This window comes from Meleagris gallopavo, chromosome 8 (genome assembly GCF_000146605.3).
Source record: "Meleagris gallopavo isolate NT-WF06-2002-E0010 breed Aviagen turkey brand Nicholas breeding stock chromosome 8, Turkey_5.1, whole genome shotgun sequence".
Classification (NCBI taxonomy): Eukaryota; Metazoa; Chordata; class Aves; order Galliformes; family Phasianidae; genus Meleagris; species Meleagris gallopavo.
The window spans coordinates 23,992,837-24,020,499 of record NC_015018.2 but is presented as its reverse complement, the minus strand read 5'-3'; the positions used below and the strand labels follow the sequence as shown (position 1 = coordinate 24,020,499).

Below are 27,663 nucleotides of genomic sequence, written 5' to 3'. Positions count from 1 at the left end.
AATTGCTAAGGTCACCCTCACTACACAAAACATCAAATGTATACTACTTTCTGGAGCATTTTTCTTTCACTGGCTATCAGCAATGTGAGAGGGATCAAAAGGTACCTCATTTTGCTTCTCACAAAGTAGCCTGGCAGCCTCTGAAGTCAAGTTTTAACAAGATTAGCCCCCACAGAATAAGTTGCTTATGTTTTAAGCATTTTGAATATCTAAAAATAAAATGAAAGCAAAAAACACTCTCAGTAGATAGCACATTTGTAGATAAACCACATAAAGATAAAGAAGAATCAACAGAAGACTAGATAGAGAGCAAACCAAATATACACTTTAATTAATAATAGTGAAGGAAAAGCTGATTGCAGTGTCAACACAAATAATTTAGGGAAACCTGAAACCAAGCTTGTTGCTTCTTTTTTAATAACTAATACTGTAGAAGAAAAAATGCTTGCAAAGGAAGCACCCTAGCAAGCAAAAGAAAACAGTAAAATCTCCCAGAATGGTAAATGTTTCAGCTGATCAGAAATTGTGCTTTCATTGCGGATGGCGAAAGGGAGAGAACAAAGCATGGCTGTCCTCTGGTTCCAGTTAAAACACCTTTTTAGTCACATCTGTGCCTCTCATGGGTAATTACAGGAGCAATACTGGAATGGGAGAATCCAAGAAATGCTATTAAGCCCAAACTTGAAGAACCACCTCCTGGAAAAGAAATGGGATTTTTCGAGTTCCCTCGAGGATGAAGCTCTCTCAAACCAGGGCGTGACCCATGTCTGAGCAATCAGAACTGCAGAAGCACTGAGTGGTGAATCCACCACGACTGAGCCCAGCAAGCGCAAGCACGCACTGCTGTTGCTGGATTTTTAAGAGCTAGCCAGGCACAGAAGACCACCCTCACTTCCCAGCAAGCATCAACAACACGGTTTCACAAGCAGAGGAAGAGGGTCAGCCTTGGCGTAGAGAACACTGACCAACCATGAGGGGTTGACTAGCAGAAAAATACCAAATCCAGCCAAATATATTAGCTCTATATATAGCTGAGTGGTGACTGTGTCTCTGTATAAAGTCCTCTCACTTCTGTACTGCCTAGATTTGGCTTTCATTTCTGTCCCCATTAGCCAGGCTACACTCATACTATACTACCTGGGACAAGAGTGAGCCTACTGGCTCAGTGTATGCGCATACAGAAGGACTCAGTAGATAAATACATCTCAGTCACTAGTTGACATTCATAGTTTTTAAGACAATAAAAGAAAATGCTGACAATTTTGCACACAGACAAAAGCACATTATGAAATCTGGATCTGAACATCTTTCTAAGAAAGTAGTAGGAAAGCAAGACTAGCTCTTGTGTGCAGACTGCTGTTAGGGCTCAAAACACACAAGCAGCCACAGAACAATTGCAAATTATGCTGGCAGGGTTAGGTTTTATGAATGGGGAGTAAGAGATGAGCCATTTCCCCATGAATTAAACATAAATCATGACTTTAGAGAAAACCAAATGGGCTGTGTAACCTCCTGATTGTATTTTATTAAGGTTTGGATGGAATTAGCATTAAAGGAGGTCACTAGTTACATGGAAATTGGATGGAAAGGGACTGAGACAAGGAAGTAGAATCTAATTGAGAGAGACACAGATCAGCAATTAGGGAGAGTGGAAGAGAAGCCAGAGATATACTGTCTCATGACTGGCAAGATGATGCAGGGACCAAGAGACTGGAAATGAAGGAAATATAAAAGATGAAATGTGGCACTGGAAAGACATGCAATTGCCAGCAAAAAATACTTTCTAGTTTTTTTCATAAACAATAAATACAGTCTTTAAGAGCCACTTAGGAGCTTTTAATTCAGTTGCTTTTGGCTGACCTGTTAAGTAGGAACAGCAGCCCGAGGGCAACTGGTTGTTGATTCAGGATTGCTATACTTCTGCCTGGGAATGGGAAAAACAATAAGAAAAATGGCAAGCTTTCTAGAAAATGAAGATTAGCTTTCTTCCAAATAAATATACTGACTCTTTGGATCTGGATTTGCAGCTGGTGCAAATCAGTGTAACTCCTATAGAACATTTCAGATATAAAGGCCCTATTCTACCACTCCTCATCAGAGTGGGAAAACTCTGGGCTCTGAAACTTCTAAGAATATACTAAATGCAGACAGATGCTCCCATGATGACAAATTTGGAAATAAATTTGCTCAAGAAAATCTTGGTCTGTATTCTATTTCCCAAAGGAAAAAGTCAAACAAAACTTCCACAGAATTGCTCACACAGACAAAATTTAAAGGAAATGGTTTATTTCCATGTCCAAGTGAAAGTGATTGCCATGACACTGCAATTTTCTGCAGAGGAGAAATTCTAAATGTTGGCCAGATTCACTGACTAGCAATCCATACCAAACTGCTCAGGGAAAGCTGAAATACTGCCAGATTCCAGGTCAGGAGAGAGGGGATGATACAAGGGTAGAGTTTCTACAAATACAGAGAAAAACAAAATCCTCCCCATAAAAATCCTGCATGGTAGACCCTTTTCTCTCAGCTTTTGAAAACAGTTCTGGGATTATTCATCACCCTGATGGGCACTTCCTTTAAAGCACAAGAGGAAAACTACTGCAAATGATATGGTACAACATAGTTAGCAAGTAATGCCAAGTATTATTAGCAAGTAATCTGCAGAACATATAATTACGAAGCAAGCCTACTGCTTGGGCTCTATTTCTCCATTAACTGCACAAATACCATGCAAGGCAATAGGAGATGAAGGGAACTTTTTTAATTTTTATTTTCTAATACAAAGTGCTATCAAAATAAGAGCTCACAGTATGACAAACCAAACCTTTTGAAATCCAGTCTCTAAAAAAATTACTGCCAGTGTGCCCAATACACTTCACATGACAATTGCTTCAAAAGAAATCCCAGTAACATGAAAGGGAGTGTAAGACACTTAGAAAGGGGGATAGGAAAGCACGTTAATTTTTAATGCTGTTTTTTTTTTTCTTTTCTTTTTTTTTTTTAATGGTGTTATCTCTCTTCTTCGAAGTAGTCATGAAAGGCAACCAGTTTCTGACAGCTTTGAAACTTGAAGATGCTGCCTCCTCTTCTAGAAAAGATACTGGCAGGTATCAGTGATCTGAGCATTTCCTAACAGGTCTGTGGTCCAAGCAGAGGCTGGATAACAGAACACGCTCAGTCATTTCAATCAGCCACCCTCTGAAACAGCAGATTTCCAACCAGAGATGTTCAACACGTGTGGAAAACATTGCTCAGAACACAAAAAACCCAAATAAATATAACAGGTACTTTTTGTGGTGGGACACGTTTACAAGCTTTTCCTGGCATAGACTATCAGAGAACCTGACACAGAATGACTCAGAAGAGGAGATCAGAGAATCATTTGAGTTGGAGGGTACATTTAAAAGACATCCAGTCCAACTCCCCTGCACTGAACAGGGACACCTACAGCTCCATCAGGTGCTCAAATCCTGACCAGTGGTCCAGCCTGACCTTGGCTATCTCTGGGATGGGTTATTCATCACCTCTCTGAGCAACCTGTGCCAGCATCTCACTGCCCTTATGGTAAAAAAATATTTTCCTTACATCCAATCTAGATCTACCCTCTTTTAGTTTGAAAGTAAGATGAGAGCTGTACATAGCAAAGCGACAGTGTAAGGTGGTTGATCAGCTACAGAGGGAGAAGTTTCACAGGTTTGAATCAAAGGGATCATTAAACAGGGAAACCATGTACGATGAACATAAGAGGACAGGCTCTCCTTGGTAACAGAGGCTTGTAGCACTGCCTGAGTGATTTGAAATCTCAAAGTATAGCACTGCTGCTCTGGAAAGCTGCTTTCAATCACTCACTGCAGACAAACAGTGAATAATCTGTTAGAGTGAATCCTGCAGCCAAGGCAGTGCTGAGCCTGCCCCAGCTGCCAGAGAAGCTGTGAGCCACACCACTCTCCGCCCCATGTGGGATCAGGGTCAGGCTGAGCAGAAAGGTGTTGAGGCCATAGTTTCTCAATCTGCCTGAGGCTGCTGGGATATTTTGGAATATTTTATGGCTTGCCCTAACTGAAGGGTGAAAGAATCTGAGGAAAAAGTGTGTGCATGGTAACACATCCCTGACAGTGCATCCCAGGGTCAGTGCGGGTGGTTAGTACAGCTCACTCCAGCTGCTAGCAGGAGGATAGCACAAGAGCTATAATCCATCCATCATTTTTTGAAAATACAAGTGTGTTCCATCCCTTGGATTGTTTTTGTGGCCTTCCTCTGGGCATGCTTTAACAGGTCCATGCTCTCCTGTACTGAGGACTCCATATTTGGATACAGTACTCCAGGCAAGGTCTCACAGCACTGAGCAGAGGAGCAGGGTCACCTCTCTCACCCTGCTGGCCATGCTGCTTTGAGTGCATCCCAGCATACAGTTGGCTTTCTGGGTTGCAAGGAAACAATGCTAGCTCATGTCCAGCTGCCATCCACCAGTACCCCCAAGTCCTTCTCGGCAGGCCTGTGCTCTATCCTCTCATCCCCCAGCTTGTACTGATAGCAGGGATTGCCAGGACAATACGTGCCTAGAGCCCAATGCCTTCTCTGAGTGTCATGGCTTCTGTCAGGAATCTTCTGAGTACACGGTGCAATTGCTGGGAACTGATCTCAGATCACAGCCATCCTTCTCCTAAGGCCCTATAAATCACACGATTCTGTCTGAGAAAGATTTCTCTAAACAGTTGTTCTCCTCATCTGATTTGTCTGTTCAGGTGCCACCATAAAACCTCACCTCACGCTGCAGCTATGAACAGCATAATCAATACTGTGTCTCTGCAAGCTGCTTAGGTGAATTCATACAGCAATTCAACAGCTAATGAATGTAGCACTCCTTTGGCAGGAAGATGAGAGAAGGAAGCGACACTGATTAATCTGTGATCATTAATAATGTTTTTAAGTCTTGCAAATGAAGATAATGATATGGGTAATCAACTGTCTTTCTTCAGGGTATAAACTGATCATCAACTAGGATAAAATGAGAATTCCTATAATACACGTTTTCTTGTCCATTGTAAAATCACTTGATAGCATTAGCAGATTGATCATCTTCTCTCTAAGTTCCAACTATTCATCACTTCCAGATGGTTTTTGAAATTAGATTAACTGATCCAGGAGTGCAGCTCACTATAGCAAATGCTTCTATCCTCTCAATCATTTTGCTTTCCTAACTTAATAACCATACCTGCAATTTTTCTTTGAATATCAAATTCTACTTTTCTGTGTGCAGAGATATCATCAGAGCCATTCTAATTTCATAGATCCTGTTCGAAAGAACCCACATATAAGTTTTCACACTGTAGTCTGAGCAATCCCGTAAGTGAGGAAAATACAATGAACTCACAGGGCCACATCAAAGTCCTGCAATAAAATTCACAGCCAAAAATAAAGCCAGTTGCACCACAAATGGTTAGTGCAATTCATTAAAAGACACAAAAAGTAAACTTACAAAATGTAAGTCCACAACGCAAACAATAATTTAAAAATCACAGTCCTCTATTGAGTACCTAGCCAACACAGATAAATTAAGTATTGAAATCTTCCCCATGATTTCTCTTAAAGAAAAAACACCTATTTTTTGTAGACCTTAGAGTATGCTCAGGTTGGATATTCTGGTTTCAAGCCCTGTTTTGCAAAATCAGAGAAGATTTTGAAGGATAGAGCTGGGCATCCTTCATCACAACAGCCCCTACACAAGATCCCTCTGGAATCCCTTCCTGCTGGATACAGCATGTCAGATTTTTTACAGAACTCATGAAATCTTCCCTCCAGATTCCCTTTTAATCAAATCCTCTGTTCAGCCCAGTAGCAACAATAAAGTTTACACAAAAAAAATCTGGATTTTCTCAGATCGCTTCTTTCCCATTTTTTCAAGCAGAGTGCAGCTAACAGACCTGACTGACAGCAGGAGAGTCTCTGTCCTCTGCAGGGCCACAGGAACTGAACTACACCCTGTGTTTTTCTTTGAGAATGTTAGTAAAAAACCTCAATTACCTCTACGAAGAGCAGTCTCTCAGTGTTTTTGCCATCCACTTGCCTCTTCTCTCATCTGCTGAGACTGCAAACAAGGGTTAGCAGCTCTGAAGAGAATCAACTCTGTGGCTTGACAGCTTACCCAGAAAGGAGAAAGTTGTCTCCTCTGACTGTATCCCAGCAAAGGCATTATTCTCTACTACATGTCTGTTTTCACCTCACTTTTCTTAGCAAAACCACACAGAGGTGGCAGATCCACAACTCCCTACCCCTAAGCATAGGGGCAGAATCATTCAAGGACATTGTGTCAGCTTGTAATTTTCTTTTCCATACCAGCTTTTAAATGTGACAGCAAGACTTGAGCAGAAGGCAATGAATGTTGCCTTGCTTAAACAGGAAAGATGGTAATCACCTTATCAGAAAGTGACAGAAAAATGACTCTTGACTCCTATGTAATTTTGAACTCAGTGGGAGCTTGGTCCTTGTAGCTGTTGCCCCCATCATATTCAATCTGCTGGACTTCTGCCAAGGACTAATCAGGATCTGACCACATTGCCTTAGTACCTGCACATACTTCATTGATGTCTTCCATGACTCAGTCTGCTCTTCAGAGTAAGAGTTAACTCGTGGAATTCTTAGCTGTGATGTGACTACTAAACTTTTTAAAGGATTTAGGGAAAAAAGTACTCAAAAAAATTAGAAAAAGAAATCATGACTGTCTTTGAAATACCTAGGATACTATGTCTGGCAAAGAAAGGCTCTTATTTGCAAATCTCTGTTTACTGGCAAAGATTACAAGGGAATTTATTTTTATTTCTAAAATGTTTCAGTATCCTCTGCTTGCTGTTGTTGGAACAGACAACTGAGCAAGAGGGACTTCTGGATTCAATCAATACTGCCTGTGCTCTCAATACTCTTTCTCATCTCAGAAGTGTCCCAGCCTCCATCACACCTTTTCCAGTGTTTTACAACTTAATCATTCTGCCCTGCTCTCCTGCCACCCTGTGATGGGTTGCAAGTAATTACATGGATCTCTCAATAAAAAGTGCTCCCACTTCACCCTCTGGTAAAGCTGTATGGCCATGTAAATGAGAAGGTATTGGAAAGAGCCAGGGCTCATAAACTATTCATTTACAATTGGAATTTTTTTCTAATGTACACATAGGCCCAGTAAAGAAAAACAGCTACATTGAACAGGTTTATATTAAATCCTCCCAATGAAAATGTTAATACTCAATCATGCATACACAGGTATATGTGGATCATTAAATGTACGTACCTAGACACCCATACATATTTATATACGCATACATAGGTGTGTCTACATAAATATATATTGATCAGCAGAGATAAACTTAATGATCCCCATCTATATATGAGTGTCTGCACTCACGCATCTATAATGAGTCTACTAAAATAATAGCAAAACTTTGCAAGGCTGTGAAGTAAAAAGGTTATTTCTGTTCATGCAGGTTTGGAGAGACGCTTAGCTCAATAGATGAAGTGGTAGAAATAATAATTAAGAGTAAGAACTGGAACAGCATAAAGAACTTGATCCACAAAGATCTCTTCTTTGATTTAAATGTTATAGATAAGCACCTTTCAAGAGAACACTGTTTCTTTTTGGATATCACAACCCACTAGAACAGGAATACAACTGAATTCCTTTTCATTTGTAGACTACCTCAGACAAGTAACATCTTGCCTAGGTTTTGTCAATGTGGAAAAGTTAGACCCAACCCACAAGAACAAAAAATCATGAAAAGACATACAACTCACAGTGAGGGATACAGGATTCATTGGGTCATCTCAAAATGCACCAAACCCACTGTCCTTATCCATTTCAGTTATTTTCCTAAAAGACCCTTTGTCTTGTACAGTTGCTTTCCTGACAGCTAAACCAAACACTGCAGTGTGCTTTGACACACATCTGCTGAAGTACTGTGATACTAAGGGAACTGAACTAACCATCTTGTCAAATGAAATGGTTGTGAAAATACCAAGAAAAGGAGCTGCAGAAATGGATGATCAGCCAGGAATGAAAAAAGGAAGAGTGGACTCACCTTGCTTAGCCAGTAGTTCCAAGTCTAACTCAGTCTCATCATACTTGCCTGTATATCACAAATCTACATCCTAATGTAGAGCCCACACAGTTTGTAAGAAAATAATTCATTTCTTCACTCTGACAACCACATTATATGAAAAAAATCATAGAATAATCTAAGTTGAAATAGACTTCTGTAAGTCATCTTGTCCAATTTCCCACTAAAAGCAACTTCAAATTCCACTATGAAAAGTTCACGATATTCAGAATCATATAATGTCCCTACATACAAATTCACAAATTTTAGCATACTGCTAAATTCTTTAGAACTGTTTTAGGACAAATATACACAGCACAAAGCACAGGATCCTAAAGCCTAGGGGGCTCCTACAACACAATTACTGCAACTGCTCACATAACAGCCATGAAGTGACACAAAATTCTTTGATAAAACTGTTACTGCTTCCTACAACCCAGAAAGCCCACTCACAGGATGTACCACAAAATTAAGTTGGGAATAATAGTCATCCTGCTGATATACTGATTTTAATAAAATAGCACTGTGATAACATTGTTAATAATGCAATACGGTAATAATAGAATCATAGGCTCTTTAGCATTGGAAGGGAACTTTAAAGATCATCTAGTCCAATTCCCCTGTAGGGACACCTACAGTTCCATCAGGTGCTCAGAGCCCCATCCAGCCTGACCTTGGGTGTCTCCAGAGATGGCACACCCGCCCCTGTCTCTGGGCAACCTATGCCAGTGCCTCACTGTTCTTATTGTAAAAACTGTATTCAGTCAAAATCTCCCTATTTATTTTGAAACCTTTTTCCCTTGTCCTATCACCAGAGACCCTGCTAAAGAGTCTGTCTCCTTCATTCGTACAGCCCTCCTTTAGATATTGAAAGGCCGCTATCAGGTCTCCCCAGAGCCTTCTCTTCTCCATTCTGAACAGCTTCAGCTCTCTCAGCTCGTCCTCATAAGACGGGTTATAATAATAGTTGGGCTATAATTAATATTTAGTACACATCCTTCACAGCATATATATCTTTTTTTTCAGTAGTAGTTGAATGTAAACCACTTTGATGCAAATAAATGGCAGAAATTTTCATTCACAGGAATCATCCAAGACCTGTAAACTGAATATCTGACATATTCCAGGATGAGAGAGAAATTCTTAAAAGCCAACTATTCAGTTTGGCAATACTCTAATATGACCACAGTCGTCACTTATACATGCATTCTGCTTCTACTTTAAGAGTTCACAATGATCTGGTCCTTGATTAGAGGACGTTGATTACAAACCATTGTGCTGCACCCATCAGTTTTTTGAAATCACTCTGATCTCTACCTGCAGATGCAAATTCCATGTATCTTCAAACATGAAGGGTTGCATAGCACATTCTGACATAGAGGATGGCCAGTAGCAATAGATAAGCATCAATTTCTTCTTAGTCAAAACTTCTACAAGCTCAGCTTGATCCTACACTGTCCTTACATATTTGTTACCTTAAATACTCACTGTGATAAATACTTAAGCGACTGGAATAGGAGTGATTTTCAGATAAGCTTTAAAAATAGACTGTTTTCTAAGTGAGTTCCTTAACACTGTGGACCAGAATTATTTTTAATATTTGTGGCAATTTTAATGGGAAATTACTTTTTATGACTTTTATGGATTCCTAAGAATAATTTTTAAAGTTTTTAATGATGACCAATCATAATAATAAAATGACAGCAAAGATCTCAGAAGTCAGAAGCCAATGCAATATTTAGCAAGATAACACATACTCTACATTCCCCATCAGAAGACTATGAAGATACAAGAAACAATACCCTTAGATATAAAATGCATCTCCCACTTCAAAATAAAACCACATTGATTTATAAAGTAAATGGGTTAAATCCATAGCTGGTTGAAACTTATTAGCTCCACTGATTTCAATGAAGTTGCTGATGTGCAGATTTATTTGAGCTCAGAACTGGCTGCATGCACAGTTGGAAAGTGACACCCATCCTGCAGTGCATGAAGAACGTCATGGAGAACTGTCACATTAGCCAGCACAGAAGGCTGAACATTATTGCTGCATTTGGAGAAAAATGTGGACTCAACAGAATGCAGGCTCTTCTCTTTGGCATGCATATTCCCAATAAGATGCTTCATAGCAGTCTTGTGAAAAGTTCACAGGTATATGATAAGTTGTTGTGTTTTGTTCTTGGCAATATTTCTGACTGTGAAGCAGCAGATGTACAGATATATAATCTTCTATGCAAACAGGTTCTCCTATTCAGTGATGAAAAGCTGAAGCCAAGGCATGGTTCTGGAGGAAAGAACTAGCATCCCTAACAAAATGATACAATATTTACCCCAGTAATAATCTCAATAATTGTCAGCAACAGAAGCATGGAGGCTGCATTGTGTTGCCCCAGCACTGTTTGGAAAACAAACTCCAATCCCTTAAGAGTGCCACTCCTATGCTTTATGGGCACAAATTATAACCATAATTACTTACCCCAGCTTCCCTAGGACACTTCAGAACAGAAGATAAAGATGGCATAGAATTAGCTACAGCTTACCAATTCTCTAGCTATCCAGAAATACAGCACCATGACATGTCACTTGTCTTGGCATTGATAGCCAAAAAAAAGTCAGCTGAAATAACCTTTTGCTATGTTTGCCCCCAGTCACCTTCAGCTAAGGTGAGCCTCCTAGATTCCATGTAAATAAACCATTAAACCGTTCACAGTCACTTCTGTTCTTGTAAGGCTGATATACGTCAGTATTTTGAAATGCATACCAACTCAAATCATGCAACCCACTTGGAACAAATTCAGTTCACTAGCAGAAAATGCCCAAGACAACTGTTATCTTAACCAAGCTTTCTTAAGAAACTACTGACAAACATACACAGAAGTCTACTCTCAGTCTGTCACTACCTGTGACAACAGCAATGAGATCCACCTACGTTTTCCTGCCACGTTAAGTAAGCAGATGGACTGAAGCCTATAAGAAAACATACCAGGTCTGCTTCTCTTTCCTATGGCAACTATAGAAAATCACTTTGCACTGTAACGTGCAGAACGCAGAATAAACAAAAGGTGAAATTTATCCTACGTTTCCCATCTCTGAATTGGGTCAGAATGACACAATACCAGACATGCAACAATCTCTGATGTGATTAACCAAGGGCACTTCCTCGTGACACAGCAGATACGCTTTGCAGGCAGGCTTCGGTCTAAATACAGCCTCCTAGACAGTTTGCTTTCTGATCCTTTTCAGAAATCTATTCCATTCAGCCCAGATAAAACACAGGTAAAGAAGGCATCTCTGTAAGAAAGGCAGCGCATCTGGTCCTTGCTTTGTTAGGAATTCCAGAGCAGAGTGTTCTGATCAGCTTTGCAAGAAAAGTCAGATGACTCTTCAAGGTGCCTTTGAACTTTAAAAGTTTCCCCTCTCCCTTCACTGTTAAATTCAGAACCTTGCCTGCTCTTGGGGCCAGGATCTTTTCACCCTTATCTAGTACTGCAGCACTGTTGTGAGGAGGAAAGCCCAAGCACCTTCAGTACCAGCCCAGGCTCCTCTTTCCAAAGCAAGAGTAGATCATAGTATATTATATCTCTATTCAGGAAGGTTATTTCGAGTTCAGCTTTGCATCTGCACACTGAGAAAGTCTTTATCTCGAGCTAAAATCAGATATAAAACCCACAATGCAGATAGCAAGCAACAAAGCTAAGGAATATTCATATCCAGCAGCAAACTCAAACAAGAGTGAAACAGCACACCTGGAGTAAGCATAGAACTGACGTTAGGTACAGCCATCTACATCACTGGCTTCTGAAGAGCATTACAGTCCCTGGGCCATCAGATGTAAGGAACAGTGTCAAAGCAGTCTTTGCAAGAAGGGACCAGTGGATGTAAGTAGTTCAACTCCATACTCCAAGACTGTCACTATCTACATATCTGAGCAGATGCAGCTTCATCTGAATCAATGCTTGAAAACATCCAGAGTTGATAACACAAATTCTCAGCAACCTAACCGTGACTATGCCGACCTAACAAGAATTAGATTTACTTCTGTCCCATCTGAACTCACAAGTCACAGCTGGGATCAGTGACCACCTCTCTTTGTCCTACCTCTCCATTCCTACTGGGAGGAAGTTTCAATGCATCATCTGTTTGCCACATGAGATACATGGACATGGCACCTGAGTCTGTGGTCATCAAAATAATACACAAATCAACACTATGCATTCATGCAGTACTACATGTGCAGCTACACGGTGCTACACTGCACAGCAGAGAGGCTCACCATGCACTGCAGGATCTCCATGCGCTCCTTCTTGCACCACATTTTAAGAAAGTTAAGAGTTGTTATACTTACGTCATTATCTGAGTCTCTATGCCAGGATCTACAAGGGATCCATCCACAAAAAGAGGTGTTGATGTGAAACTGTATTTACTCCAGGATCTTCCCTCATCAAAACTGACCCTGGGATAGAAGCAGATGAGATTTATACACGTAAAAGACTTACTTTATAGCAACCATGGCAAGTGAATGTTGGCTGAGGTCTGCAAGACCCAGCAGCTAGATTTATAGACAGGCACCAATCTCCTAGCCACCTAATTCACATTCTTGGTGTATTTTGAATGATCAAAAACTTATAAAGACTAGCAATAAGAGTATGAATATTCTTGGTCCAGCTGTACGTCAGACCTCAGAGGATAAAGGAGCATTGCCAAGTCCTGTTTCTGGATCTGCAAGAGCATCTGGCATGGGGAAGGGCTCAGTGCAAAAGCACCCCATGTCTGAATGCATGAAAATTGTTGTCAATACCATAGGATTTTTCAGCCCATGTGTGTAGCAATGGCATTAGCTACAATCTCTCTATCCCTACTCACAGTTACCCCTATTCCAAGAAAGGTGCCCAGTAGCCAGTGCTAATTCATGGGGACAGGTCCCAGTTCAAAGATCCTGCACCTGTTATCCCCTTTGCTCCTGTCTTCCTGGCCTTATGAGAGCTGCCAGCCTTCATGTCACTCTTTTCCAGAGAATGCAGAAAGCAGTCAGAGCAAGGTATGCATACTGCCCATTGTATCTGACTTAGCCTGGCATGCAGCATCCAGCTCCTAGAGCTGCCACCCAACAGCATCTCTGAGATCTGAGGTTTCCCTCTGCCCAAGGCTTCATACAATTGCTTCTGCAGATATCTGCCCAGAATTTTATCCCCAAGTTCTACTGGTAAAGGGAGAATAAACAGAGAAACAAGAGGTTTATTGGCTTGAAATTATTTTATCTCTCCCAGCAGGGTCATTTAAGAGTTCTCTGTAATTCTCCAAAGTACCTGAGCTGTGAAAACTGACAGATTACCTTAAAAGGACATTACCAGAGAGACAATCATGGCCTAAACATCTTCTCCAAGCAGCAGGAAACACTTCCCATTTTAAAGTGAGTATAAAAGAGAAATTTGCCTTATTTTCCAGGCAAGGAAAGTTTAGGGGTGCATGTAGGTGTGCATGTACCTAAGTAAGTGGATTTGCATGAGAGGGTCCTACTGGAAACTAAGCCCTACTCACACCAAGTAGGCAGCATCAGGGACACAGAGATATCATCTAAGGACTGGGAGGTCAGTGCAAACAACAGGTTACACTAACCTGAGCTAAATAACGTAGAAAGCCAAGGGGTTTTTTTTGCAGTGTAGTCACCATTCCCTAAATAACTGCCTCTAGCAGCACTTAGTAAAACCTTCACCCAATTCACGATGCACATCTGCCAGAAAGGGAAGCTGATTATACACCAAAGACAGAAAACTAGAAGAACAGCAGCATACAAAAAGCTTATCTGTCCCAAATCTATTTATTTAAATGTATGTATCTTCCTGTACACCTGTGCATTTGTATGCTGTTCTGCCTGCATGCTTATCTATCTAAATAGCATTTCAATTTCTGGGGAACAGCACACTTCATTAGGTTAGCTAAAGTTCTCTCAGCTTTTCAATTATCTGCACCTCTTTTCTCTAGGATGAAACTTATTGTACAATGTTTCAGCCTGAGAACTAATAGATAGACATACACCCTTTAATTTATTCCTCTCCTGTTCATAAAATAGGTGCCTACTGAGGCAATATAAAGCAAATATACTGCACGCAGCATTTCATGAGATTAGGTAGAGAGGAAGAAATCTGAAAGGAAACTTTCCAAGGCAGACAAAGGTGAATTGGGTTCTCAGTTCCTATGCAAAGTTCACCTGTGACCAAAATCTTTCCTGAAATCTAAGTACATGCTTGTACACATAGTGCACTTGTTAGATCCAAAGAGCCTCCACAAGGAAAGACAATTAAAACAGTTACACCTTGGTTGAAGAATTTAGCTATAAATGGTTAATACATGCCTCAGAACTCTTTCAAGAAGTGGCTCACCTTTCACTCTTCCAGAGCTCAACTTGCCACAACCTGATGCACCTACTGCTGGTGACTCTTACCCTTGGCTAATGTATAACTCTCCTGCCTTGCCTTCTACTTGATTTGGTTTAAAGGCTTGGACATGGTCTTCTTGATGTCCTCTTTCCTGAAGGAACTTCAAGTATGGCCGTGATTATCAAATTACCTAGCACAGGCAAATGTTTCTAGTCACACCAAAACCACACACTAACCACAGACAGAAAGATCCTGAGCAGAAAATAGCTTTAATCTGCTGAGAGCATCATTAGAGGTCTACCCGGTATACGTCCCAGTTATGGAGGCAAGGGGATGGCGGCCTAGACTGACTACCTTAATGGTCCTGACTCAGAATCATTATTCATACATTATGACTGCTACAAGTTTGCTTATGAGAAAGCAAACGTGAAATCCTTTAGGAATCAGTAACATTTAGCAACATATCTTCACCATCCTTAATTTGGAAAGAGCATTTTAATACTAACTTTTGCAAACAGAAGACAGAAGTGATGGAGGCATCCTCTGAAATAGTTGGAGCACAAAGCCTGGCTTCTTATTACATATGTATCCACTAGCATAAATAAGCCCCACCTGAAGCATTGTAGAATGTTTTAGTGCTAAGAGTAATTCATATATGTAATTATGTACATAGCCATTATATTTATATAAAGCACGATAATCATATATTGATTGATAAAAACAAAGAAACATTAATACATTTATAAGAATAATCTAATTTGCTCATTTTGTAGGCACCAGAAGAGACTGACCAAGAGATAATAGCACCACTGTCTCACATCCATCGGGAAAACTTGTCAAAGTAACAAGTTTCCTTACCACAAGTGTCGGATGGGCATTGATGTGTGTTTCAGAGCCACTAGTGCCCCTCCCCAGTCCAGAAACCACACATTATACTCCTCCTCGAAGATCTGCAAACAAAGCAAATACTGCATGAGTGTTCCACTCCACCAGAAAAGGAAAACTAAGAATAGCAAAAGGCTCTATTCTTTCCCTCTCTCTGCAAATCATACCTGCCTCCAGGAATTCCCACCATCAGAAGAAATGAACATGCCAACATCAGTGTAGGAAAGCTCAGAGCCAATATTGCCTGCAAAACAGATGAGTGTCAGAAATTCTTGTGTGGATGAAGACAAAACTGCATATGAAATCACACACCCATTTGGTTCACATAAATCAGAGTAGCGGTCGAATAGTGGCTAAAGACCCTGGCCACTAGATATTCCACTGCACACACATTTTTCTCTGAACTTTTAATCTCTGTGCTCTGGCTAGCAAGTTGGATCTCTGTAATCTGCCAGTCTTCATCATGTGTAATGTAATTATGTCTGTCTCTCTCCTCTTCTTGTGTAAAGGACAGCATCCAAAGGCAAGTTACTTACACAACTGAGTTTAAAAGTGAAAATTAGGCCCCCACTGAAGTTCATGATTACGGGCCTTGGAAGCCCATTTGAGATTCTGTTAAAATGCTTAAAAACTTAATGAATCTCAGAATCTTCAGTTGAACAAACAAAGCTTCTTTCTGAGTCTTCTGATGGTTTGCAGTTAATGAGGACTGGGACATAATGAAACGTCAGTTCTCTTTAAAGGAAATCTTGATTGTTTGGGTCTGAAACTCAGCCAGGGACAGAAGCAGTGCAGGAAACTAAGCTGGGTCAAAAAAAATTAGCAGAGGTAGGGACCAGCCTAAGCACTATTCTGTGAGAATGCTGATCATTCTCAATGACCTAACAAATTGTAGGGTTCTTAATTTTAATCTTGTGATTTCCATTATGATGGTGTGTTCTGCAGACAGTTCTACAGAGTGAAATACCCAGCCTTCACCATGTGTTAGGGAATGGATATGCCACATATCAAAGCAATGCAAAGTTCAAACATCAGCTTGAACTGTCTATACAGAGAGCCCTGCAAAACATCATTTGGAGATGCCACCTCAGAGCTTGAAACAGATTCTTTCAAAGGTACTTCATCCGAGAGGCAGACAGAACCTCATCTCTCAAAGTGATACATCTTCATGCATAGTACATAATGAATTTGTACTAAATCCTCAGCCCTCTAGAATTTTGAGCATCCTGTGAAAGTTCCACAAGTGATGTGGTAAGTGTCACAAGTGGTAGCTGAAAAACTAATCGTCTGAACAAACCTCATTCGCTTATCCCCACATTACCCTGAGGTCAGCTTGCTGGTTCTGTTTCCAGAATTAAAATGTCTACAAGCACTAGTGTTCACCAAATAATGAATTTAGGCATGTTCTAAGTTAGTTCACTTAGACCTCCCTGCTTCCCAAAGCAGTCAGTGGTTAACAGAAAAGCTACCACAGTCACCCTGTTTTTCCTGATAGCCTGTCAACAACATCTTCCATCAGTGCTAGTTGGGATTCTGACTATATGAAAATCTGTCCCACAGGAAGCAGGCAGATGTAGCACTGACATACTCTACCAGAAATTCTCCCAGTCATAATGATCAACAGCCATCACGTTGCGGTCAAATCCATAATTCTTTCAAACACTGAGCCACTCGTATACCTTCCAAGAAAGACTGGTTTTAAAACAATGGTGATTTCAATGAAAAGAAGGAAAAACTAATATTTTTTCTTCAAAAATAGCAAAGGGAGGGGTAGCACTGCAGCATCACATCTGTAGCATCAACAAGAGCATAATAAAAACACCCTAATGAAAATGTTAATTGAATTTCTGACATTTAATGCTGGAAAATGAGAAATTAAAACCCAGCTGTGGGTTGACGCATTCCCAACAGCATCATGGAATCCAGCTATCTCTATTGTTGCGACAACAATATTTCCAAAAATGAAACTTCTAGGTCTGGGAGGAATGGTAATTTAAGAACGACTTTTCTATTAGTGCTCACGATATAGAAAACGATACTTTGCCCATCTACCTAATCTTCCTTCCTGACACCAGCAAAAATGATAAACTATTGTAGATGAAGGTACAAGAAAACTCAACCATGATAAATCATATAAAAGGTCAGTCTTTAGGGCATCCAGGTTCACAAGAACAAATCTACAGTAGTTCAGATGTCTCTTTAGCCCAGTGTATTATCATGACTGGAAGTCATCAAGAATTACCTGCTGGCTAAAATACAGAAGGAAAATATTGTACAGTACTCTTTTAAATATCAAAACTGGAAGATGAACATTCCAAACAGGGATTTCCAAATCGTGGCAGGAAAAGAGTAACATGGTGAGGCTCTGTTGATGCCACTTCTCCCTCTCTTTTTCTGTGTAATGCTTTTTCTTCATTCTTTCCACCTAGCTTCATTCAGTTATATGGATTCAAACCTTACAAAACACAACTAATTCCCAGACAAGTGAAAGGGATTTGGCAGGTGTAGAATTAGATATTAAAACATAAGTCTTCCTTCTGCAAGAATGTAAACTCTGTATGAGTTTCCAATCATTGCTGGAAATGCACTGCTGTAAATCATATAGTAAGATATTGCTTAACAGAGAGTTTGAGCAGTGCTTATTCTGGAACATATTTGCTAACATGTTGATACACTCCTGTTACTGTGAAACTACTTTGTGGAAACAGATGTGTATATTCCCAAAAGGTTAAAGTTCTTATTGTACAAAACAATAATGCAGAAATTCTGCCTCTTAAAGGTTAATTGTTAGACTGGGAAAGCATTCATCCTATCCACTATCAGCTTGAAAAGAACCACATTTACTAACAATGTTGATTAATGTCTAGAAACTCACTGTCCAACTTCATCTATTTGCTTTCTAAAAGGCTAAAGAAAAATAAGTCTGTAATCACACAGGCTTGCTCCTATGCATCCATCTTGCAAGTGTGGCCTGCCAGGAGTGATGACTCCACTTAGCTAAGCATAAGAAGATCTGGAGGTTTAAACCAAATTATCTCGCCCTGTTTAGCCTGGATCAGTGAACTGGAAATCACACAGTATTTCCCTTGTGGAGCTATAAATGCCATGAAGGAAACCTGTCTTTTAGGTTCTAGCTTAGTCCAGGAGACACATGGAAGTACAGAACAACAGTCAAAGGGAAATGGCTGTAAGAAACAATGTAAATTCATACAGGCAGTATGCTAAAATGACATTGCTTAGAATTGCAAGCCACTAATGGGTTGAATAAAGGAGGTACAGTGACAAAGAGATCAAGTTAAAATGAGCCTTGGAAAGAACAGTTAAGTTACTTAAATATATTTGATTTTACATAGGAACATTCCTGAGAAAAGGCAGGACAGCCTACCTGCTTCAGAAGCCAGTTTTCAATAGCAACAGCCACTTAGCGAGCTCTTTGTTACCCTAGCAGCTCCCACAGAGCTGTGGGAGCGCTGAGCATGAGTGAGATCTCGGTCTATCCTGATTAGACTGCACACTGTATGTAGACAATAGAGGACAAAAGCGCCCATGATGGTTGTCAGATTAATTACAGTGGGTCAGCCATTATCACTGTGCAAGTATTGTAGCCGATTGTCATTAAAATACTGAAACCTGCTAAAGCACCATTTTGCAGAATGAGGCACAGCAACAATGACCCATGAAGTGTTGATGAAATGCTGCTGGTCTTGGAGCAACACTGCATAGAAAGTAGGTGCCACACACAAGACAGGCATTCATGAAGTCCAGGCTTCACCCAACAGGCTTTGGAGACAGCTCTGTGCTTGTTACTCTGTAGGTGGAACTTGTTGATACTGCCTGGGACTATAGCCCTCACTTCTCATTCATAGTTAACTTCAGCCCTATTCTCATTCATAGTTAACTTCAGTAAATGGGTATGCCTACAATAGCGATTGTAAGGTAGCCAAGCAAGAGGAGTTAATAATGACAGTTGGTAACGATCCCACACAGATTTGAGCTTAGGCCTGCACATGGGTTATTGCTCAGCGACGAGTACCTGTCAGACATTACATCTGTTGAAGTAAGGGGCCACTTGTTCTCTCCTAGTCCACAGCAGGTAGGAGTTAATTTGAACTAGCTTAGCACTACCTGAAACAGAACTAAAAACTTTTACATCAACACCAAAAATCTCAAAACACACTCAGACTCCCAAGGAAACATGAGTGAGCGCTGAGAAGCACACAAGTTCTTACCTGCTGCCACCATCAGCCCAGGAACTGTTTCCTTACTAGAAATGCTTCCTGAAGTATATGGATTCTCTGAGAGTTGCAGATGCAAGTGCAACGAGCAAAAGGGCTGTTGAAAGGAAACAAACAAAAGGCATAAGTTTCAACATTCAACAAGTCAAATAAAATAGGAATCCTTGTTGACTGAAGACAGATGCTCTGGTCCTCCTGAAAATGACCCCTCTACTCTTAGCACTATTACAAGTATATGTTCATTTTTTGAATAAGCACCATAGAAGTAGCTGAGAGCATTAAGAAGAAATGAGCATACCTGCATTTGTTTTTACCATCAATCTGATCTAGAGCACTTTCCACTAAAAATTTTCATATTCTATTTTAGATTTCATGAAAAAAGTTGAAGCAAGATGGTGAAAATTTTCTACTTGTATAGTTTCACAGAATTTAAGGGCAATATACTTAAGGGAACACTCTTAACACCTAGCAAATCAGGAGGAAAACACACAGAGGAAGTCACCAGTAAAACACCACTCCTTTGAAATGCAGGGGCTACAGTCTAATGTAACATAACTGTTCACTGAATGGTGTTGAACTATGTTGTGAATCCAACCTAAGGCTCTTATCTTTACACTGTGCCCCACTGCGGGGCACCGACTCTGCAGATCTCTGGCAGGCAAGAATCCCTGCTACCCAGCTTCATTTGAAGCTTTTTTAACCCAGTGACTTATGTAAAAGCCTCAAAAGGAGTCAGCTTTTTGAGACCTTTGAAAAGGTCTGCCACTCACCAGCTGGCAAACTACAGGATCGCCTCTCAGATTGGTGTCTGGTGCCTTCAGCAAACGCCAATCTCTGCCCTTGTTGTAGGTAATGAATGTCTTGACTTGGTCATCTATCTTTTTGTTAGCCAGGAATATGCCTTTGATCCCTGCTACCTAGGAAAAACGGAGAGAGATGAAAAAAATACATCGGAAGATCAGGCCAATGGAACGGCCCATCTGAGCACTCTCAGCAGCAAAAGCACTCTGCAAAAGCAATAAAACTATCTCAGTCCAGCCTTAGAAGGTTGTGAATGACACTACAATACATCTTGATGTTTCCTCCACAGTTGAAAGGGCCTTGTGCCATTCCTCTCTCTTTAAGAAAAAGACAAGTGTACTCATAGAGCAAATCCCTATCAAACAGTCCACTTACAGATTTCTCTAAATGGCTGCAGACAGGTAAGTGATGGGCTTGAATGGACAACATTAACCACCTCTCACATTAGGTCTGTAATCCTGGAGATGTGGTCCACTTCACTCCCTCGTCAGATTTCCATAACATAGAAGGCAGCAAGTCACCTTCAAACCTGAATATATCTAAACTGATGTTTTGCAAACTTGATGTTCTTCCATTCCCAAATTCTGTCAAAATCAACCCAGTTGTTCCAAATGTTTTGATTTTTGTCAGCAGAACCAATTCCAACAGAAAGCAGTCCTGCCAAAATGTTCCTAAGCAGACTTCATGTTGTTTGGTCTCTATTGCACAGCTCTGAAAGTGAGACAGGAAGGAGGAGCTTTCTGCAAATCTGGAACTTCCTGGCAAGAGTCAGGATGCAAATCCTTCCAGCTCTAAAGGCCCTTGAGTGACACTACCCTTGGAAAGACCCCATGAGAATCTCCATTGGCATTTATCAATAAAAACTAGTACACAAGTGGAGAATACTGACTTTGCCCAGAAATAGGAGATAATTCATGTTTACTTCAGCTGGCTCATCACAATACAGAAGTACATCTTTTTTCAAAGGCAGGAAAATATATTTAAGTAAGCAAGAATAAAATATAAAGCCTGTCCTTCGTAATGACCCATGTGTTACTTGTGAGTTTTTCCTCACTGCCTTAAACCAATTGGATTTTTATAAACAAATTCAGCATTATTCTGGCTGAAATAAATTTAAATTCCTATATAATCCTAACTTATATGTGAAACTGGAAACACATTTCTCAGTGTTATAGTAAAACTTTCTCAAGTTACTCTGCAACCACTATTAGTATTACCAGTAAGTTAATATTGCAGAGCACTGAGCTCTGAACCTCAGCAGATCTTTCAGCCAGTAAGATCAATCCACCATAGCCAGGATGCCTTGACTAAACCAGTAACTGAAGCAACTACTTTGAATGGACTATTCTTGGCCACAGCTGAAAGGCCTAGCAAGAGAATGAGAACAGAAGATCACTAAGGGTAAACGATACTTGTTATCTCTAAATAAATGACATCTATAAGCTTTTGTTTACAATTCACAAATTGATTAGTACTTACAAAGGTGGAATTTATATTCCCTGCCTGTGACCAGATGTCTCTAGCTATCCAAGGATCTAGATATCCACCTGTATTTCTAGACCTTCTCTAGACATCTAGATTAGAATGAAAGGGACAACAGTCTTCCCTTTTGGAAATGTTACAAAACATAAATAGATATTCACTTGAAAAAAAAAAAAAAACCCACAGCAATTATCATCCACATAGCAGAACACTCTGCGTCTATCCCCACATGAGTAAGCTTAGCATCAAATTCACTAAGTGCCTCTGGGCTGATTCCAAAACAAATGAAGATCTTGGAAGGATGGTAAGTGATTTACACTTGCCTGAACAGTTGTAGTTCTTGTAGGATGATCTTTACTACATACCTCATAAAGGTCAATCATGACATTCCCCTCCAGTCCTCTACTGCTTTTCACATTTTCCAAGGCCAGAGTGAAGTAAACCCCTCGGGTGTCCGAAACATACAGGTTGTATGTATCATTCTGGTTCCACTCTTGAACAGCTGCAAATACCTGATTCTCAGCTGTGCTTATAATATGCATGTCCTGTTCAAAGAAGAAAAAAAGACCTATTACTAGGACCTCTATATTTCTTTGCCCTTTGGGACATGTAATAATTACCATGAGTTATGGAAGAATGGAGATGGGAGTGTGAATTATAGGTATGTTAAACAACTTTCTGTTAGAGGAAGCCAATAAATTATCACCATTGTGACTTTTCTGCATTTTTTTTTTTAATGATCACCAGGTGGGCAAAGGGTTTTTACTTTCTTCATTTTTGGTAGCTTCAAGGAATTTCATCTAGCTTCATTTTTTATTTATAAATTTGAAAGTGAGTATTATCATTCACGGAAGATTCACAGTCTTGGAGCCAGGAGTTCTCCCACAGTCAGTAGATTCACTGTAGCTAAATTAGAGACAATTTTCATCTATGTGCTTACCTAACAGACTTTGTTTCCAACAGGTAAAGAATTAGTTTAAAAAAACAACAACAACAACAAAAAAGTGAATTTACACATTGAAGTTGAGGCATAAGGAGTTTAAGATAGTGTTGGTAGTTATTTTTAATAGCATAATTTTCTATGGAATGTTTGTCCAATAGTGACTACCAAACCACCAGACCACCCCACCAACCTTTGCTGGATTCTTTCCAGTGATCAGGACATGATCCGACAACATTTTAGAATCATAGAATTGTTTGAGTTGAAAGGAACCATTAAAGGCCATCTGGTCCAACTCCCCTGCAATGAACAGGGACACCTACAGACTGATCAGGTGCTCAGAGCCCCATCCAGCCTCCTTGGATGTCTCCAGAGACAGGACATCCATCACCTCTCTGGGCAGTCTGTTTAAGTGCTCCACTGGAAGCTTTCTCCATTTAGTTTTAATATCAAAGATTTGACAGTGCATTTCCACAGTATTTCCTTAAAGCAAGTTCACAACCTGGAAATGATTTTCAGTGTAGCGATAAGTACTGAAACACTTCATCCCTGCCACCCTTGCTGAATGAACTAACACTGGATCCACTAGAATCAGAGACACAACGGCTATGTGGGACTTCACTTATCTATAAATTAAAAATTTTCCCAGGATGCGAAGGAACCCTCATTAATGTTTGGATCTTGCACAACAGTTCTAATTCCTTGCAGAATAAACACATACGCAACCTAGTCTAGCAGCATGAAAATAAAGCAAATCTCTCGGTGACTTCAATCTGTTTTGATCAGTTGCAGTGGAAACACTGCATTAACCCATTACCAGCCCCACAAATGCACAGCTCAGGCAGAACTCACTAATGTACAACTAATAGGAGAGTTTTTACAGTACAGCAAAAGTTTTCTGATGGCTAAGAGAAACATAAACGATTTCCTTTACATGGCTAAATGATTTTGCCATGAAACCTTGCTTAAAAATAGTTTTGATTTTTAAATAACAAAAACAATACAGATTTTTTTTTTACTATGCATCTGTTATAAACCAAGGCCACCAAAAAACCCATTTCAGAGCAGGCCAGCAACCTATGACAGCATCAGTCAGGACAGTCACAGGGCACTCATTCTCTCCATTCACTTGTCTTTTTATTAATGAGCAGCTTTCAATACTCAGTAACTTGGAAGCATAAATACCACTTTTCTCATGAAAAAGGCAGCAGTGTTTCCAAAACTGGTCAGACATTTGACAATAGCACAGAAGGACAAAAATAAACTATATTTGTGCTATACAAGTGTCAATACACTGTGAACTATCATCAACCCAAATGTGGAAAAAGTCAAGGTACAATACTAGGTGTTCAATATGCAAATTTCTCACAGCTAATAAAGTTCACAGCTAAAAGCTGAAGAATCCAATATATGCGAGGCTGTAGATACATTACTGGCAATATCCATAGCACCATTCAACTCTGTGCAACAATTACAGAGTTACCACACAAAAATTTTCACTTACGGAATAAAGGGGAAGGTCATTACTGCAGTATCAGTCCTATACAGCAGTAGTCTCAGTAGCCATTCTGTAGTTATGAAGAGCAGGAATTGTCTGAGCTACCTAGAAACTTGTATCAGTGAAGGCAGCGTTAAGGTTGGTCCCTTCTGTTCTGCACAGTCCTAAGCAAGGACTGCACTAGGTAATCTGAGTATCATTTCAGGGATGTATTCTCGCTGAGGTTTGACACATTCCATCTGGTAGATAGCTAAACCCTAAGTGAGGAAAGCCAGCACAGTTGTATGAGAAATATAGCTTTCCTCCTTCCCAGCTTTGCCAGTAACTGCTCATCTTAGGCACTGCCATCTGAATCATCTCACAAGCAACATCATACAGTGCTTTTATGCATCCAAAGTATCACTAAGACACAAATTTAAGGCAGTCAATTTTTTTTCCATGATTTATCGACAATTTCCAAACGTGGGATGCGGACAGTGGATCTTCTGTGTCTTGTACTCTATGGAACACATTACGGAGACTGCAGTAGTACTCAGCATCCCAAGCATTTTCCAGTACCCCCAGTGCTATGGAAAGGCTTACCAGAGAAATCTTTAGTAGAAAGTAAGACAAGACTGAGGAAAAGAGTTCATAGCAGATCTGTCCAGGAGGAGTTTATTTTCTGAGGTACTTGTTCATTCCCATTTGCACTTTACAGTGGAAAAAGGAATCCGCTTTTTCTGAAATACCCTCAGATCAAAGGCAGATAAAGATCCCAACTTCATATTTAAGAAAGATCATTCAGGAAGCACAACAAATGTAGCTCCCCAGAGAGGAACTCTGCTGAGATGCTTCACCAGTGGGCAGGCTATGCTATTAAAGGTATTATTTGTTTGTGTTCATAAAATGGTGTACTCACCTTAGGAAGAGAGTATTTGGGCAATTTAATCTGTGCAAAAGGCTCCCGTCTATATGACACATAGTAATTTGCTCTTCCACCAGCTGTCACCTGTGGAAACATCAAAGAAAGTGAGTGATCACCCTTGTGAGACACCCTATGCTGACACCTCTAAGAGAGTTTAACAACTATTTTTTTCAGATATCTTTTCTATGACCTGCACAGCTGTCCCTGAAAGCCTCTGTATAACTCCATCAAAGAAATCCCAGACTTGTGAGGGTTGGACAATTATTACTTAAAATGGAAAGTACAATGGCACAGCTTATCTCTTATGCTTCAATTCCAGCATGACTTTAATATTAGGTATCTCACAAAAAAAGTGAAAAGTGTGAAGTTTAAGGTCTTGTGTGGAAGAAAGAAAATGACCTGGTTTTCATCACATGGTTCCAACTCAACTACCTTGGCCAGTAAATTAAAGTCTCTCCAATTATCTTCCAAAATTCATTTGCAATGACTAACGTGAGAGATGCACACAAGCATTATTTAATACAAACAGTAAATGCAGAGTGTTCTCATAGATTGCTAAGCACTTAGATGCTCTCTGTCCCCATAAAGCTAACTTCTCTGAAATCATATCATCCCTCAATTAAAATGTGAGGGAAACTGATAGATGTCCAAGCCTGTGGTACTATGGAATGGATGAGGTGTAAAGGCTGCATACAAATGCCATACATTGATACATTGATGAATTCTAGCTCTGATAATGTGCAATATATGAGATTTTAAACTTGTCACTAGTCCTTTACTCTTGTCATGGGTGTTCTTTGGCACCATTTCAGATCTTGCTACAACCAGGCTTACAATGGTAAGTTTTCTACATCCTGCTGTTCTGGCAAGCTTGCAGTTTTTGAGATACAATAACATAAAGCATTTATTATATGCATTTGTTGGCTTCTATGGTTTCCATTAAAGCTAACAAAGGTCCAAGATTCTTTTCTAGATATACTTCTTTTTTTCTGATAGTGATATTTCAGAGCTTACATGGAATATTTCTATAACATCAATTATATTCTCAGTAACTATATCACCCCTAATAGTAGCATTCTTCCCTAGAGAAGTTGTCATTTGAAGGACACTATATCACTGGTCATGAAATTTGGTACCTAATCAAGTCAAGATAAGGTTTTTCTATTAACAGCTCGAAGAACTGGAAAGAAAATAAGGTTTAGTAATAGAACAGGCTACACACATAGAGATTTCTCCTTCTGCCTGTTTACCATTCTTGTAATGTTATTACAGTCATATTTATTGCTCCCAAAATAAAAAATAAAACATAAAAAACAATCATTATGCCATATACCACATATGAAGCCAGGAAAAAAAAAAGCCCATATCATAGTGAACTGAAACTATAGACAACATATAGCTAAAGTCAAAGTAAGACAGAAGTGAAAATGGAAAGCAATTTGCCTATATTATCAAAACAAGCCAGGAGCAGAGAAAGAACAAGAGTCACTTGACTCTCACTGCTGGTAGAGCATGTTGCTGATTGACAGCAGCATCTATGGGCTCTGCCTTCCAGGTGTAAAGATAGCAGAAGGGCTGTAGTGTTATTTTGAAAGGATATCTTTCCCACCTAGTATCACCTTATCAAAATCAAGTTTTCCTAGTGAAGAACAAACTATGCTGTTGATTCACAGTCAATACAATTTAAAGGATAAAATGCAGTAATTGTATCTCCCTAACAACTGTAAATACATTGCACAAAGTATCATCTAGGTGATTCTACCTTAACAACACAGGGAATATTTCAGAATCCCCTATTCTCTTGGTAGTATTTCTGACCTGCAGAGGAAGACCCACATTCTAACTGAGATAACTGTGCAACATCAACTCATTTTACACTACACCACTCGTGATTTCAATGCTGGCTTAGTGTATGTAACAGAGTAAAGACTGGAATTAATATGTCCAGAGACTACTTAGCTAAGTCCCTGTGCTCAATACCTACCTCTTTGGATGGACAGTGACATAGGCACTGATTCTGCTTTAAGATACAGATAAGAATGTTTACATACTTCACAAGGATGCTATAATGATTAATTAACATAGGAAGCAGCCACAATCCAAGATCAAGGAGTGATCAATATCCCCCAGCTCTGTGCCAAAAACAGGTTCTATTCCAAATCTGCCACACCCATTACATAGTTTAAAAGTTTCATACTACTGCAAATGTATGCTTTTTGACTCTCTTTAAGGCAGAAACTTTAGGATTCAAACAACATTCAAATTCACTGTACATTAGATACACTCTCTTTCAGCACTCTACCTAGCAATAAGGTCACCTTGACAAAGGCTTAGAAGTAAAAATCTTTGTGGTCTGTGATCTTTCTGAGCCAGTTAATAGGAAGCCACCCACAAATTCCGTTGGCAGGAGTTGCGTGAAGATTATCTCAGCCAAAACTTCATCTCTGCATGATT

General features: G+C 39.9%; 1 protein-coding gene across 1 annotated transcript in view; it reads right to left on the bottom strand.

Moving 5' to 3' along the window:
* LOC100543937 (VPS10 domain-containing receptor SorCS3) overlaps positions 1-27,663 on the bottom strand; it is a 272,748-nt gene that overhangs the window by 38,212 nt on the left and 206,873 nt on the right. The window contains exons 9-15 of the mRNA XM_031554589.1: positions 25,204-25,293; positions 22,233-22,412; positions 20,355-20,501; positions 19,579-19,681; positions 15,517-15,593; positions 15,323-15,414; positions 12,433-12,540 (exon numbers count right to left, since the gene is read on the bottom strand). Coding sequence (XP_031410449.1) covers positions 12,433-12,540; positions 15,323-15,414; positions 15,517-15,593; positions 19,579-19,681; positions 20,355-20,501; positions 22,233-22,412; positions 25,204-25,293 — 797 coding nt within the window. The remainder of the gene's footprint in view (positions 1-12,432; positions 12,541-15,322; positions 15,415-15,516; positions 15,594-19,578; positions 19,682-20,354; positions 20,502-22,232; positions 22,413-25,203; positions 25,294-27,663) is intronic.